Source organism: Telmatherina bonti (genome assembly GCF_933228915.1).
Source record: "Telmatherina bonti genome assembly, chromosome: 23".
Taxonomy (NCBI): Eukaryota; Metazoa; Chordata; class Actinopteri; order Atheriniformes; family Telmatherinidae; genus Telmatherina; species Telmatherina bonti.
Window position 1 is genome coordinate 21,616,750 of NC_136632.1, and position 16,945 is coordinate 21,633,694.

The following is a 16,945-nucleotide window of genomic DNA, read 5'->3' on the forward strand; positions in this document are numbered from 1 at the left end:
TATATGTGTATATATGTGTATATATATATATATGTGTGTATATATATATATATATATGTGTGTATATATATATATATATGTGTGTATATATATATATGTGTGTATATATATATATATGTGTGTGTATATGTATGTATATGTATATGTATGTATATGTATGTATATGTATATGTATGTATATGTATGTATATGTATATGTATGTATATGTATGTATATGTATATGTATGTATATGTATGTATATATATGTATGTGTGAGCGCTATGCATCAGCCACTGTTGTCACCAGGCGAGCTTTTGGTGGTGGCGGTGTTACAGTGTGGGCAGGGGTGTCCACTTGGTACAGAACTGCCCTACACTTTGTGAATGGTACAGTGACAAGCCCATACTACCTGAATAACATCATTAATCCAGTGATTGTGCCCCTACATGAACAGCACAGGCCTAATTTCATCTTCATGGACGACAATGCTCCTGCTCATCGAGGCCGCATCATCAGGGAACGGCTGTTGGAGACTGGTGTACCTCAAATGGAATGGCCTGCACTCTCTCCAGACCTGAATCCCATTGAAAACCTGTGGGATCAGCTGAGCCGTCGTGTAGAGGCTCGAAACCCTGCACCCCAGAACCTCAATGACCTGAGGGCTGCCCTTCAAGAAGAGTGGGATACCATGCCTCAGCAGGCAATAAGTTGCCTTGTGAACAGCATGAGACGTCGTTGTCAAGCTGTAATTGATGCTCAAGGGCACATGACGAGATATTGAGACGTTCAAATTTTTTGTTGTGGTGTAACTACCATTGTTGTTACCTTTTGTGTTGAATGAATTTTTTGAGATGAGGAAATCAGTAGTGCATCCTTCTACTTAAATGTCTTACTTTTATGATTTTATATCACTGTAGCATGAACATATTGCATTTTCCATAAATTTCACTTGAAAGTCAAATATCCCTAACTTTTTGTGAGTAGTGTATCCATCCATCCATCCACACACACACACACACACACACACACACACACACACACACACACACACACACACACACACACACACACACACACACACACACACACACACACACACACTATCTCAAAAAAGTGAGTACACCTCTCAGATTTCTGCAAATATTTTATTTTATCTGTTCATGGGATACCACGACAGAAATGACACTTTGATACAATATATGGTAGTCAGTGTACAGCTCGTATAACTACCTGAATTCATTGTCCCCTCAAAATTACTCAACACCTAGCCATTAATGTCTCAACTGCAGGCAACAAAAGTGAGTACACACTTAAGTAAGCATGTCCAATTTGGGCCCATAGTGTCAATATTTTGTTATTTTACCGCACTGCCTTAACCCTCTTGGGCATGGAGTTGACTCGAGCTACACAGGTTGCCACTGGAATCCACTTCCACTCCTCTATAATGACATCACAGAGCTGGTGAATGTTTCAGACCTTATGCTCCTCTGCCTTTCATTTGAGGATGCTCCATAGATTTCTTTTAGGGAAGGTCATCTTTATGTTGAGCAACAATCATTTCTTTAAGATCCTCAGAAAGTTCTTTGCTATGAAGAGCCATGCTGAACTCCCAATAAAGAGTATGAGAGTCTTACAACAATAACAGCAATTTTAAACACACCTGCTCCCCATTCACGCCTGAGGACTTGGAACACGAATGAATCATACGACAACGTGGCGGGAAAATGTGCTAATTGGGCCCAAATTGGACATGTTCACTTAAGAGTGTACTCACTTTTGTTGCCTGTATTTGAGATATTAATGGATAAATTAGTTATTTTGATGGGACAGTGAATTCAGACTGTTATACAAGCTGTACACTGACTACTGTACATTGTATCAAAGTGTCATTTCTGTAGTGTCGTCCCATGAACAGATATAAAATATTTGAAGAAATGTAAGGAGTGTACTCACTTTTGTGAGATACTGTACATACACCTCATTGGAAACTACATATAATACAACACCAACTGGTATTAAAGTGAAAAAATAATCAACCAAACACAAATTTCCTAAACAGCTCTAACATATAGGTTCAAAACTGACCTGAACAGCCCATAAACCATGTTTATACATTTCATTTTTCATTTGTAGTAGAGATGGTTTATGAGACATTCACAGCACATCATGCACCCTTGGCTTTTATACTAAAGATTATGTACAAATGTATATTTTCAATTCAGACAACAGCAAGTCACATGTTCCTCAAATCTCTCATTACAGAAATGAACACAAAGTAGATTACATGGTACTATTTCTCTGAAAATATATAGAAACATCCCCAAAAAATAATACTGCTCGTAAACGGTGTGTCAATAATTCTCCACTTTCTCATGACTCTAAAGTTCCTATTCTGATACACTAATAATGGAGTTTGCTGGTTTTTACCGAAAGGTGTTGAGGATCAACAGATCTCCGTGTTTGTTGACCTCCAGGGATCCATGTGTGTGAGAGCGTCCGAGAGCGAAGGCTGCATTGATGGTGGCCGCGGCCAAAGCTTCAGGCATGGACATCCTCATGTTGACACAGGCCAGGTGCATGACTATCGGCTGATGAAGGACACACAGTGAGAACAGGAAACAGACAGGAGGTGGAGGATGTCCAGGTTTTCATCTTTTCACCTCCTGCTTTACTCACCATGGAGCAGCAGTAAGCGTTTGGGTTGAAGTCACTTCCGAGGGCAACAATTACACCTGCGTCCAACATGTCTCTAGCTCGAGGCTGGGGTAACCTAAAACACACACAAACTAATATTACCAAACACTCAAAAGCTAATATTAAATTTATGTCTTAGTGTGTCACAGTACCGAAGAATGTAAGCTGTCGTTGGCAGGAGAACAGCAGCAGTTTTTGCTTTCGCCATGGCAACGATCCCATCATCTGTGACTTCCTCCAGATGACTTATGGCTAAGGCTCCAAGTTCTGCCCCCAGCTGACTCACACAAATAAAAACTTTTGTTAACAACAGATTTTATGCATAGTACATTAGCTTTTACATAATTTATCCTCAAAAATGACATCCTCTAGTTTCAGCATTCAGGAGTTGAAATTAAGCTTTCGAAATATGCTGTAAGATCAATTTTACTTTGCTTTTTTATTTAAGGTTTAAATACATTTATCATTTTATAATAAAATCTAAATTTAAAGTGGTGCTATTATGGTATTTGGAGTTTTCTGAGCTTTCTACAGTGTTACAGTGTTGAATCCTCATCAGACATGTGAACGGCACTGTTTTTTATCACCTAAACGCATGTTTGAGTTTGAGTTGGAGTTCCAGCACTCTCTCCGTTCGGTTTCCATGGTGACGAAAAACGCGTCCTTTTAGAGAGTTTTTTCTACTTGGAAATCCTTGTGACGTCCCGGGGGATAAGGTTCGGTGATTGGTTACCTTCTACTGGTTAACAAGGGCATGTACAAATACATCAGGCGGGTGGGAAACGTCAGATAAAGTTATTTCCAACGATGGCTGGTGAGTTTACCAAAGAGAGACATCCTGCTGCATTCGTTGCTGTGGGTTGCTGTTTTCCACTTTGTTTTCAGGCTCTGATTCAGGTTCCAACATGTAGGGCTGTATGCTATGTGTTGACATTGTATTTTGTTTTTTTATTGAGTTCATATTAGCCTAATCCTTCTGTTTATGAGATGTTACAATGACGGCGAAAGCAGGTGCGGTGCGCGCTCCCGATGCAGTGGCGGCTGACCAATCAGTGGCAACTTATATCTGGCGGGAGGCGGGGCTTAATGCGGAAGAGTCTTAATCCACTCGTTTTGCCAACGGGCTGAGCTGACAGCCTACAGAGAGGGTCGGTCTGAAGTAAATAAAGCAATTTGTGACAATAACTCCATCAATCCCAGCCTTTCTGGGCTCAGAAATAAAAATAAATTAGCCTGAAATGCACATAATAGTTCCACTTTAAGGGACAAAATCTCTATTTCAGAGCTGTATTTATAAATGTTTCATTAAGCTTTACTCCAAAGTGATACCTGAGCAGAATTCATGGGGTGAAGCTCATCTCCGTGGAAGTTGATGTTTAGGCCCATGTCTTTGCCAGCCTGCAGGATGCGGCGTGTGGAACTGAGATCAAATACTCCCTCCTCACAAAACACATCAATGTTGTCCACTTTGAGCCTCCCAGCAGTCATCAGCGCCTTCAGCTTTGGCAACTGAACCTGCAGGATGTCCTCTGTGGCTTCTGCGACCGTCTTCCCTCTGAAAAAGGACAAATGTGTTCACAGCAGAGTGAAGATCTTTTAGCAGGCAGAAGTAGATGATCCTCACTTGGGGACTGCATGGGCTCCACAGTAGGTTGAGGAGATGTTGATGGGCAGGGAGCGTCTGGCCTCCTCAATCACCTCCAGCATCTTGAGCTCAGTCTGCAACTCCAGCCCGTACCCACTCTTGCACTCCACCAGGGTGGTTCCTGCTTGCTGCATCCGCATCAACCTGCTGCTCAGAGAAGCCAAAAGATCCGAGGCGCCAGCGGCTCTAGTGTGCTCCACCGTGAAGTGGATCCCTCCACCGGCCCGGTGCACTTCCATGTAGGTGGCCCCTGCAAGCTGCAGGATGTAAGCCAATTCAAACAACCACAGAGACGAGTTCAACATATTTTGTGCATTTTAACTTACCTTCATTGCAAATTCGTGCACTCTGTCTCCAGCCCATACGGGATGAGTGTGAGCATCAACCAGCCCTGAAAAGAGCATTTTCTTAATCATTACTGGTTCAGATAAAACTCAGAAAGTCATGGTGAAAGCAACAATTTTGATGTTGGGGGGGGGTGTACAGCTCCGGGCAAAAATCTTGAAATGACCACTGTTGATTATTTTGTTGAAAAATTTATACAAGTTGTGGATTCAACAAGCAGCTTTCCCTCTGAAGTCTGTTCAACACTCATACAGTTCTTTACAACTGAACACGTTTAATAAAGAAAATGAAAAGATAATTCTGTAAAAAAAAAAGGAGGAGCAGATATCTAAGCCTCTTTTTTTTGCTCCATGCACTCCTCTCCTTATCCAACATTGTTCCTGTCTCTAGAAATTTATTGTTTCATGCACAAATTGAGAGACGTGATGGTGAATGTCATCCATAATGTAGTTCTGTAGACTGTGTTTATCAAGTTTTGTTTCTAAGAACCACAACACACATTGTGCATTTTCAGAAGAGCATCTATTTTTAGGGTTCCATTAAACAGAAGCTCTTTTTAAGAGAACCTGAAATACACCAATGAAATGTTATTCAAAGCTTTAATTACTGAGTACAAAAAATGCTTACACTATAAAAGAGACTTTATGTATATCTAAAAGTACAGCTCCCAGATTATAATTAAAATATATATATATAAATGAAACGGCTTTAGCTAGTATTTATTCAGACAGGTACTGGCTGGCCTGGGAATGCCTCAGGACCCGCCTGATGAGCTGGCAAATGTGGCAAGGCACTTTTCATGTACAAGACCATTCACAGTGCTTTACATGAAACATTAAAAGCATTACAGAGGGTGTAAAAAGCATAAAACACAAATAATAAAAACAGAATAAAATCATAAATTATTTTAAAATAATTAAAAGCAAGATAAACTAAAAGTTACTGTGAAGATGTCATGCAAAGGCGCACGAGAAAAGAAATGTTTTCAACTTGGATTTAAAAGTGTCTATGCTTGGTGAGAGTTTAATCTCCACTCGCGGTTTCTTCCACATGCTTGCAAAATAACAGCTAAATGCTGCTTCTCCATGTCTAGTCTGGACTAGCTGAGTCTTTGGATAGAAGAGCTCTGCTTGGTTTATATTCTCTGAACATATCCCAGATGTATTCTGGTCCTAAACCGTTCTGGGATTTGTAAAAATAAAATAATCCGCAGGGTTTTAAAATCTGTCCTGTGACTGACTGGAAGCCAGTGGGTAGTCTGGGCTTTCCTGCTTAGTCTGCTGTCTCTGCAACCTGACGCCAGATAAACCACAGAAAATGGATGGATGAACTTTAAAAATAAACCCTTTTTAAACCTAATGGGATTTAAACCCCCATAAAGGGCAACTAAATAATTTTTTAGAAGTCACACAGATTATCAGATCGTAAGATTTATATCTTTATAAGACGTTTAGCAGTAACGAAGATGAAAAGCTGTCAAAAAGTCATACAATCAAAGGACACGAAAGTCATTTTGCTGCCAAGGTAAGGTAGAAGAGGTAGAAGAGTCTGACCCAACCTCAGACTGCAGAGGGCTTTAGTCATTCAGAAAACAATGCTAAATGGAAATTAGAGGCCTTTTTTTTTTTTTTTTTTTTTTAAATAAAGGCATTGCATAAAAATGTTCATACCAAATATTCACTCCTTTCAACAGCACGTATACAGTGGGGCTCCAAAGTTTGGGCACCCCTGGTAAAAATTTATGTTAATGTGCAAATAAGGAGCTTTAAAAAGATGGAAAATCTCAAAAAGGCTTCAAAGTACAGTTTAGACATTCTTATAACATGTCAAAAAAAAGTTACATCTTATTTCCATCATTTAAACCTTCAAAATAACAGAAAACAAAATATGGTGTCTGTAAAAGTTTGGGCACCCTGCAGAGTTAGTACCTTGTACGCCCCCAATTTGACAACAGAGACCTGACAGTGTCCTGGATTGTTTACAGTTAGTGTCTGGAAAGACCAGTCGATGTCAATCTCAAAGGTTTTAAATGCTCAGACTCATCTGACTTTGCTTCAACAATCGGCACCATGGGTTCCCCTAAGCAGCTGTCAAGAACACTGAAACTGAAAATAGTTGATGCTCACAAAGCAGGAGAGGGTGTAAGAAAATAGCAAAGTGTTTTCAGATGCTAATATCCTCTGTTCCGAATGTAATCAAGAAATGGCGGTCATTGGGAAAAGAGGAAGTTAAAGCAAGATCTGGAAGACCAAGAAAAATAACAGACAGAACAGCTCGCAAGATTGTAAGAAAAGGAAGTCAAAAACAAGTTTGACTGCATGATCCCTCCAGGAAGATCTGGCTGATACTGGAATCGTGGTGCAATTTTCCACTATAAAGAGGTACTTGTACAAATATGGCCTTCATGGAAGAGTCATCAGAAGGAAACCTCTTTTACGTTCTTACCACAAAAATCTGCATTTGAAGGTTGCAAAGGAACATATAGACAAGCCTGATGCATTTTGGAAACAAGTTCTGTGGATTGATGAGGTTAAAATTGAACTTTTTGGCCGGAATGAGCAGAGGTACGTTTGGAGAAGAAAGGGCACAGAATTTAATGAAAAGAACCTCTATCTAACTGTTAAGCATGGGGGTGGATCAATTATGCTTTGGGGTTGTATTGCAGCCAGTGGCACAGGGAACGTCACGAGTAGAAGGAAAAATGGATTCAATGGGATTTGAGCAAATTTTGTGCGCTAACCTAATGCCATCTGTGAAAAAGCTGCAGTTAAAGAGAGGATGGCGTCTACAAATGGATAATGATCCTAAAAACAACCTCAAAATCCATGGTGGATTACATCAAGAGGCATGAACTGAAGGTTTTGCCATGGCCTTCACAATCTCCTGACCTCAACATAATTGAAAGTCTATGGATAGACCTTAAAAGAGCAGTGCGTCACAGATGGCCCAGAAATCTCAAAGATCTGGAAGACTTTTGCAAGAAAGAATGGGTGAAGATACCGCAAACAAGATTAGAAAGACTATTGGCTGGCTATAAAAAGTGTTTACAAGCTGTCATACTTGCCAAACGGGGGAAATAGAAGGTACTAACTATGCAGGGTGCCCAAACTTTTGCAGAGGCCATTTTTTGTTTTCTGTTATTTTAAAAGTTAAAATGATGGAAATAAGATCTAACTTTTTTTGACATGTTATAAGAATGTCTAATCTCTAATTTGATGCCTTTTGGAGATGTTCCATCTTTTGTTAGCTTCTTTTTGGCACATTAAAATAACTTTTTACCAGGGGTGCCCAAACTTTGGAGCCCCACTGTAAGTATACGCTCTCATCAGGATTACTACCTGCTTATTATTGGAGTTTCTACAGAACGCACACACACAAACCAGAACTAAAACTCACCCGGAAGGACGCACATCCCTGTTGCATCAATCACTTTGTCAAAGGAAGCCTCTGAATACTGAGATCTGATGGTTTCTGCTGGTCCCACATCTTTAATCAGTCCATCACTGGAGGGAGAAATAACTTTAATTAAAAGCGACATCAACATTTCAGCACAGTAGATAAATGAAAACTGAACACCTGAAGTACAGATGTGTGATTTCTGCAAAGTTTGGCTTTGAGATAAAAAGTAGCAGCAGTTATATAGTTATTTATATTTATTGTAGTTACCATTACATCCTGATGAGGGCGCCACTGTGTGCTATGAAACGTTACAGGTCTTTATTTAAGCTGCTGTCTGAGAATCTGAGAGCAGCTACGTTGCTGCAAACTAAAGCAAGTCTCGACATTTTCTTCAGAAATTTAACAAACTAGAATTACGAGCAGTTCAAGTTAACTTAATTGTTTTGTTCAACATCTTGCAACATCTCGAAGACTTACCTCCCTATCACGATGCTGCCGTTTTCTATCACGCACAGATTTTGCATCTCATGCTTGGTTAGATATTTCTCTCCATTGTTGCAGATCAAAACCACCTGTTTGGCATTTTTTACCAGCAGTCTGTAATTTCTGGACATTTTCACTCCCTGAAAGCAGCAATTTCTGTAAAAGTGACTGGACTTAGTTTACTAGTTTGGACACAGGTTAAATATTTGTCCAGAGTTTAAAGTGCACAGAGATGGGCGGTCCTAAATTCAGACACACTGGGGGAATGACACAAGAATACCTGTTTAAAATATTGGGAAATCATCTTTTTTTTTTTTTTTTTATCTGTGTCAAACATAAAACAGTAAAGTAAAAAAAAACGTCATTTTAAATTGTCTTAAAAACAATAACAACAATTAGTTAAGATGTTTCACATGTAAAACACACACCTCCATGCATACACTCTCCTCTACGAGGCAAACCATCATCTTCGTCTCAATTTTCCATCTTTCTCCTCCAATGCATGAAACCTGTTGCATCTACAAACACAAAACATTTCCACAAATAACTGCAAACAAGTCTTTCAAGCTTCTCGTGTTAATTATTAACAACTTATTTAAGCTGGTCAGTAATTTAAAATCTAAGGAGACAAAATCAGTTTTCTCTGGAGAAAGCAAAAGACCATCCATCCATCCATCCATCCATCTTCTGCCGCTTATCCGGGGTCGGGTCGCGGGGGCAGCAGCCTAAGCAGGGAAGCCCAGACTTCCCTCTCCCCAGCCACATTTGCCAACTCTGCGGGGGGGATCCCGAGGCGTTCCCAGGCCAGCCGAGAGATGTAATCCCTCCAGCGTGTCCTGGGTCTTCCCCGGGGTCTCCTCCCAGAGGGACGTGCCTGGAACACCTCACCAGGGAGGCGTCCAGGGAAAGCTCTCCCTGAGCCGTCACCTTATCGTGGTGGAGGGGTTTGTGCGTCCCGAAGATCCTAGCAGCTATGTTGTCGGGGGCTTTATGCCCCTGGTAGGGTCACCCATGGCAAACAGGTGTCTAGGGGAGGGACCAGACCAAGCACGGCTCATAGACCCCTATGATGACGACCAACCTGGGCATGAATGTTCCCTTGCCCGGACGCGGGTTACCGGGACCCCCCTCTGGAGCCAGGCCTGGAGGCGGGGTACGAGAGCGAGCGTCTGGTGGCCGGGCCTTCGCCCATGGGGCCCGGTCGGGCTCAGCCCGAAAGGGTTACATGGGCCCCACCTCCCGTGGGCTCACCATCTGCGGGAGGAGCCGTAGGGGTCGGGTGCAGTGTGAGCTGGGCGGCAGCAAGGGGCGGGGACCCTGGCGGTCCGATCCCCGGCTGCAGAAGCTGGCTCTAGGGACGTGGAACGAAAGCAAAAGACATTTTAGCTAAATAGGTTTACCAGTCTGTTCTGTTCCATGTGCTGACAATTAAAAAAAACCAACGCCTCTAATCTAAGGAAGCCTCCATCAAGTGGTTGTCCAATAAAGATAGAATAGTTACGAACCTGGATACCTGACAAGCTGTTTCCCAAGATGTCCAGCCAACAACGCTCCATCCACTCTTCTGTGTCCGTCAGCTGCCAGACATCATCGAGAATAAAAGGTGAAATTACAAGAAAAGTTAATACATGACACTGATGTTCATTCATCTGTACATTCAGCTGTTGCCGTCTTTCAACTGGAGAGTTGGGAGATCCATGCCAGGCTTTCCTACTACGTGCCAAAGTGTCCTTGGGCAAGACCCTGATGTGCCCATGGATGGACGCACCATTACATCTAGTGTAAAGCGCTTTGAGTGGTCAGTATAACTGGAAAAGCACGCTGTAACTACAAGTCCATTCACCATTTATACAGAACTGTCAAACATCCATCCACTCATGGCTTCACAAAGGAGTCAATCCCCATAGAGTCCCATGTTAATTAGACCAACTTCACAGCTGAAATAAACATGTATACAGCTTGGTACAAAATACATTTTAGATTTAATGTGTTTCCAGGAGATGTATAGCTGGTTTACTGGTTTTGTTCACTGGTTAGAGACGTACTACGTAGCTTTCCAACCTTAAAACTTCACGTTCTGGACTTGTTTGATGGCCAGGGATGCCCAAAGTCAAGAAACCACACCACACAACTGGTTATTCTGGGACTTCCCGTAACATTGCAGCAGTTTTGCTCCTTTAGGCACCAGATGTTGCAAAGTGGATATAAAACACATTTACTGTACAAATATTCATGAGCCATGATGACACACAATGTGAAGGGCTCCATAGGATTGCAAAAGAACAAACTATACAATTCAAACAATAATGGTCAGTGATTTTAAGCTTGATAAACAGGTCGATGGCATTTTAAAATCAAGTTTTTATCACCTTCGTCTTTTATCAAAAGTGAAACCTTTTTTTATCTTTTCATGCTCTGGAACAAGTTGTGCACGCTTTTATTTCTTCTCGATTAGACTACTGCAACAGTCTCTATGTAGGTATCAGCCAACACGCTCTTTCACGCTAGCAGCTAGTCCAGAATCCTGACACACGGCTTTTAACCAGAAAACATGAACACATCACCCCGATTTTAGCTTCTCTCCATTGACTGCCTGTACGTTTTAGAATTGATTTTAAGATCTTATTGTTTGTTTTTAAAGCTTTAAATGGACTGGCCCCTTAAAACATTACCAAATGCCTGCAAATGTACACCACAGTTCGCACTTTGAGGTCTCAGAGCCAGTCCCAGCTTGTGGTGCCTAAGACGAGACTTAAGACTAGAGGGGACAGGCTGCCTCCACAGTGGAGTGCTTTAAGTCTAAAGGCCCATTTATATTTTTTGGCTTTTAACACTGTATGAGTTGTGTGGCCCTCTGTGTCTTTTATATTGTATTTTTAGTTATTCTATTGGGTATTTATTTTTAATTGTTTCACCTGTTATTATTTTAACAACATTATTTCATTTAATTTTTATTTGGTGATATTCAACTCTGTGCAGCACTTTGGCAACATTCTGTTTTTAAAATGTGCTTTATACATAAAGTGGATTGGATAATGAATACAGAAGTTTTTGTCTTCATTTGGTTTTTATGAAATTTTGATCCAAACTTTGACACAAGTTGAAGTTTTGCCAAATAAATAAGCAACCATCAGGCTTAAACCTGACAACCATAATATCTCGCAACTGTAACAACGAAACGGTTAAATAGTGATTCCTGCATTTTTATTGTTTTTTTTTTTTGTTTATTTAACTATTCATTTATTCTTTTTTTTTTTTTATTTGGGGGTGTTTGTTGTTTTGCAATAAAAACTAAATGCTTCCAGCTATCCTTGCAGGTTTTTGTTAATTCCATGCCCAAACACACTTGATGTAAATTAAACTGATCCACCAGCTTCCTGCAAACTTCTCTCCGTGTTGTGTCTGTTGGGGGGGGGGGGGGGGCATCTTCCTTCATAAACTAACGCGTCCATGATGACACACTAATTAGCCCGAGCTACTCTTCGTTATTGGCACACTTCCAAACCAGAAGATCCACGTTTAGTAGCACGCGCATTTGAAAAGTTACCGGCTCGAGTAGCACAGGTTAATAAAACAAACACTCGATTTATGGAAAAGAAATAAGCACCATACTTACAGAAGACGCTGTTCTCTGGTTTTATCGACCCGCGGCTCATTTGGTTCACAGGTGTGCGCTGTGGAAAAGACCCGCCCTGCTCTCTTTCTCATTGGCTACTTTCTTCACTCCGCCAAACTGATTGGTTGAGAGTAGCTTCAGTTTGTTTCCGCGAAGGAAGTTGGTGCCACAACAAAACACACGTCGATTTTTACTTACTTTTTTTTTTTTTTTATCGCGCTTCTCAAACATGAAAAGATTGATTAGTAAAATTGTCTCCTACTGTCAAAACCCCGCCTTCTATTTTCTAAAACAAAACATACGGACAAATACTACCTTTACTGTCTACACACCTGATCGCAACTCTTGAATTTTTCCCATTTTTATATATATATATATATATATATATATATATATATATATATATATATATATATATATATTTATATATGTGTGCTTTTTAAAATGTTTTTTGCCTGTGCATTAATACCCAAATGGAAGCTGAACTGACTTTGCCCATATATTTGATCAAGACTATGCAGTAAAGTTATTATTCAGGACAGTGGAAATACTGGAAATATCTGACACGAATCAAGAAAACAATTTCACATTAGAAAATCATTCCCCTGCTTAATGACTAATGTTTTCAGCCTTCTAAATGAATATAATTATGTTTGTACGGATGAAACGTTAGCAAGCTGCTTCAGGTGGGACAAGATGGGTAAGAAACTCAGGGAATAATTTATATTTTTTGCCATTTAATAAGTTGATCAATTTTAACAACTTTGGAGAACACTGGAATAAACATGCCAATGAAAAACATTTACTTCACTTTTACCTATTTAAAAGACTCTGGTAAAGATTTACCTCACTTTCTGGAATAAGAAACTCAATCTTATATTGTACAAATATGTCAGAAGATTCTGAAATCTGATGGTCTCTGCTGGTCTAACAGATGGACAAATGACTGGAATTAATGTAAAAATTTACATTTCAAGTCTGCAAAATAAAGAAAGCTGAACATGGAAAGGACCAATGCGACTCCCCCTGCGAAGTTTGTCATTCAAAAACTAAACTTTATTTCTAGTGCAGTCAGTCACAATATCCTCATGAGGGGGCCATTGTGTAGGTTTAAAGCAGAGACTTCACTGATCTAAATTAAATATATCACAAAAAGTACTTGGCTGCAAACAAATACAACTACTGATATTTTACTAATGTTAAATTCAACAAGCTGTCGTTATGGACAACTCACAACAACTCCAACTGCATGCATATCTGGAAGACTTTCCTTTCTATTACAATGCTGCCATTTTCAGTCAACCACCTATTCAGCTATTTTCCCCAGCTGCCTGTATTTGCTGGACATTTTGACTCCTTGAAAGCCGCAATTTCTTTAAAGTGACTGTGTTTCAACTATTTAGAACAAGTTGAATGTTTGTACAGGGAGAAGGAATATCCTTTGCACACAACTTCAGACATCACACAGGGGAAGAAAGGAGACAACAATCGTGTTTAAGAAACTGGAAAATAATCATTTTATTGGTCTGCATCAAGACATAAAATTAGAGTCGCATACAGAAAAAAAAAGTCAAAGGAAAAAAAATTCAAAGGACATTTTGATGTTTCACATGGTGAAAACCCACAAACACACATTACGAGGCAAATCATCATCACTCTCTCATTTCTCCATCTTCTTCCTCCTCCTCTACTCCTCTGATGTATAAAACATTATTGCATCTGTAAACACAAAACATTTATATAAATGATTGCAGAGCGTGTTTCAACCATGTCCTGTTAATAATTAACAGATCAGTTAAGCTGGTTAGTAATTTTAAATATGTGGACACAAAACCAGTTTTCTCTGCGAAAGACTTTTCAGCTGCATGTTTACCCACCTGTTCTGTTACACATGCTGACAAGATCATTAAAAAAAATGGCTCTAAATTAAAAAAGCTGCCATAAAGTGGTTGTGCAATAAAAAAACAGAACCTGCATACCTGACAAGCACTTCACCAAGGTGTCCTGCCAACGCTCCATCCACATACTCTTCTGTGTTTGCCAGCTTCGAGAAACAATCAGAAATAAAAGTATATTTAGTCAAAGTGGTAGGGATGTGAATGCATTTCTATTTTAATGGTAAGCTTTGCTGAAAATGCTACCTCGAAAGAAATTTATGCAGTTTAAAAGGATGAAATTACATTTTACAGGTGTTCCTAATGTGTATTAATCTGTGCAGTTTAATGCAACTTTTTCACTCAATTTCTGAGTGAAAAAGTTTCAATTTCTTCAAATGTGCAGAAAAAATTGATAAATGGCACTGATATTTCCCTCATCACCTCTGCATCCTCAAAGCATCGCAGATATAAGACAGGTGCTTTACACTAACTCAGTAGGAAAACCTTAGTTTGTTAAAGGTCAAGAAACTTCACAGTTCATCTTATGTTATGACAGGATGGATTCACTTGTTTTCTCCAATGGATATGTTCAGTGTATTTAACTGAGAAGTCAGAACAAAAAGCTGATTTAAAAGCACCCTCTACAAGATCACAATGTCAATCTACAAACAATGAGCCTGTTTATATGCACATTAAAGCTGATCATTTCCCACATTAAAAGATAATTCAAGGGGTTAATAGACAGCAAAGTCTGATATCTTTTATCAGAAATAGATTAACAATGTACCTTTTTTGTTGTTTTTTTTTGGGGGGGGGGGGGGGTGAACTATTTAAAGATTTTAGATTTTTGTAAACAAAAAGAAGTTCATGAGAGAATTAGATTCTTTTCACTATGTAAATAATTTCATACTGGAAATTGTACTATAGAGGGAAGTTTTCATCTTACTTCTATTCTCCTAATACCTGTCTACAGGTGAATCTGTCATGTATGGCAAATAAAATGAGTATTTTACAATCAGACACTGCTCTTACCTGCATGTTCATATATCCATCCACAGAGACAAGGTAACCCTTATACTCCATACCCCACTTCAGCTTCACCATCACTGGTTTTCCTGTCAGGCCGTTCAGGAAAGGTTTTGGATTCAGAGGTAGACTCTGCATTAAAAAAGAAAACAAAACATATCACACACTGCTACATACTGTATAACAAATTTATTCATTTTTGCAAAGATTTTTTTCTTTTGATGGTGCACTCTTTGCAGGCTTTCATGTCTATGTTGTTAACCATATGCAGTAAATAGGCAGACAGCCTTGGCCGTACAAACATGTCATTTACGAAAATAAAGTATCATGTTTGTATAGTCCCTTATCAAGTCATTTAACAATAACATAAATTTTATTTGTTAGCGCTTGTCAAGACCCCAAAGGACACTTTAAAGCAGCTAAAATAAAATGTAATAAACAAAAAACAAAGGACATTAAAATGAAATAAATAGCCGCATATATGCATGTACGGAGGCTGCAATTAGTCGTTTGCTTCATTAAAAATTGTGAATTTTGCGGTTTCTTCTTTTCTTTAAATGGGGCACAATTAGGTGTTTAGGGTGATCTGAACCAGCCTGATGTTTTCCTTTCTATCAATAACAAATATTTTTATATTTTCATTAAATATACACTGCTAGCCCGCTCGTTAAAGTTTATTTAACATTTCTCAATCACTGGTAATGAATGAAAAGCTAGTATAGCTAATGCTAGCTAGCTAATAGCTATTTAGCATCGTTCTGTTCTGTTCCAAAACAAAATTCAATAAAATTTGCAATGAATTTAAGGCATATATTCGAAATCTTTACTCACCATTTTAGTCTTGAATTAAAGTTGCTGAAGGTTATAAAGAGTAGTTTTATTTCCTTTCGTAACAAAAACGTTTGAGCTTCACTAACCAGAAGCACGCTTTACCGCCGACCGGAAGTGTTCCTTGACCTTAAAAGGAGTGGTCCTATTTTTTCATACCGCCCCCTAGTGATCCGGCCCTCACAGTGCAATGGGAATCCATAGACATCCCTCTTATTGAAAGTAAAACGTAATTTTTTTTTCTGAGCAAAATTATGTATTTTAAGACTTTCATATACTCCAACTGAGTTGGCAAGGCCTCACAGTTCTCAATTTAATCTAAAACCAGATCTGAGTGTATCTGTGATTATGAACTTGGGTGTTTAGATGCTTAATTTGGTTCAATATGATTTATTTTAAATTATTTCATTTTTAACAAGTAGGTTGAGATTTTTTATTTTATGAAAATTAGCTGACAGTATCTTAAGAATAGTCAAAATAGCAAAGCAATTTTATGGACACAAAACGTTGATCTTCAAAAAAGAAAGTTAACCGAGTTTTCCCTTTTTCTCTTTTGCATAAAAATAAACTTTACAGAAAGTAAAACAAATTAATTCCTTTTATTTTTTATCTAAAGAAAATCCAGCACCTACATAATACCCTGAGATGAACTAGACTGCACCTATATCTGCACCAGTTCTGTCAATTTGACATGAAGCCTCCAGGATTTTTCTCTAATTGAAAACTGTGACCTGTTGAGCAAAAAAAAAAAAGAAAAAGGTGTATGACTGCCATATCTGGGTCATGCTTGTATGCTGTCTGGACAGTTATTCCTCTGCAGGCACAAAAAGTCAGACAATTGTTCATTTTTCTGCATTGAAGCGTTCATCTGTAACTAAAGTGTCAAACAAGTTTAGACCTGACTTGAATAAAATGAACATCTGACTTCCTACAGCAAATGGCCGCTTTCCCTCAAAATTCCTCTGAAATTGCTTCAGAATTTTCTTTGCATGTTTGAAATACTCATGTCCTTACATCACTTAGTTCATTTACTTTCCTTCACCTTTTGAGC

At 39.1% G+C, this 16,945-nt stretch overlaps 2 protein-coding genes across 2 annotated transcripts in view; both read right to left on the reverse strand.

Moving 5' to 3' along the window:
• Positions 1 to 8,678, reverse strand: part of amdhd1 (amidohydrolase domain containing 1) — a gene marked incomplete at both ends in the record, with an annotated part of 9,461 nt that extends 783 nt beyond the window's left edge. The window contains 8 exons of the mRNA XM_079262969.1: positions 2,409 to 2,569; positions 2,658 to 2,751; positions 2,828 to 2,952; positions 4,005 to 4,230; positions 4,300 to 4,577; positions 4,647 to 4,711; positions 8,062 to 8,168; positions 8,542 to 8,678. Coding sequence (XP_079119095.1) covers positions 2,409 to 2,569; positions 2,658 to 2,751; positions 2,828 to 2,952; positions 4,005 to 4,230; positions 4,300 to 4,577; positions 4,647 to 4,711; positions 8,062 to 8,168; positions 8,542 to 8,678 — 1,193 coding nt within the window. The remainder of the gene's footprint in view (positions 1 to 2,408; positions 2,570 to 2,657; positions 2,752 to 2,827; positions 2,953 to 4,004; positions 4,231 to 4,299; positions 4,578 to 4,646; positions 4,712 to 8,061; positions 8,169 to 8,541) is intronic.
• A 4,984-nt stretch (positions 8,679 to 13,662) lies between these two features.
• snrpf (small nuclear ribonucleoprotein polypeptide F) lies at positions 13,663 to 16,021 on the reverse strand. The gene is made up of 4 exons (XM_079263281.1): positions 15,898 to 16,021; positions 15,073 to 15,198; positions 14,143 to 14,207; positions 13,663 to 13,882 (listed from the first exon to the last, which is right to left on the reverse strand). Exons 1-4 carry the CDS (start codon positions 15,898 to 15,900, stop codon positions 13,816 to 13,818), a joined length of 261 nt encoding a protein of 86 aa, XP_079119407.1. The 5' UTR covers positions 15,901 to 16,021; the 3' UTR covers positions 13,663 to 13,815.
• Positions 16,022 to 16,945: the final 924 nt, after the last annotated feature.

What these genes read in the sequence shown, in the direction of transcription:
- snrpf (XM_079263281.1), bottom strand. An exon ending in ATGGATATATGAACATGCAG is followed by an intron (nt 14,208 to 15,072) that starts GTAAGAGCAGTG and finishes TGTTTCTCGAAG; the next exon opens with CTGGCAAACACAGAAGAGTA. An exon ending in CTTGGTGAAGTGCTTGTCAG is followed by an intron (nt 13,883 to 14,142) that starts GTATGCAGGTTC and finishes TTGTGTTTACAG; the next exon opens with ATGCAATAATGTTTTATACA.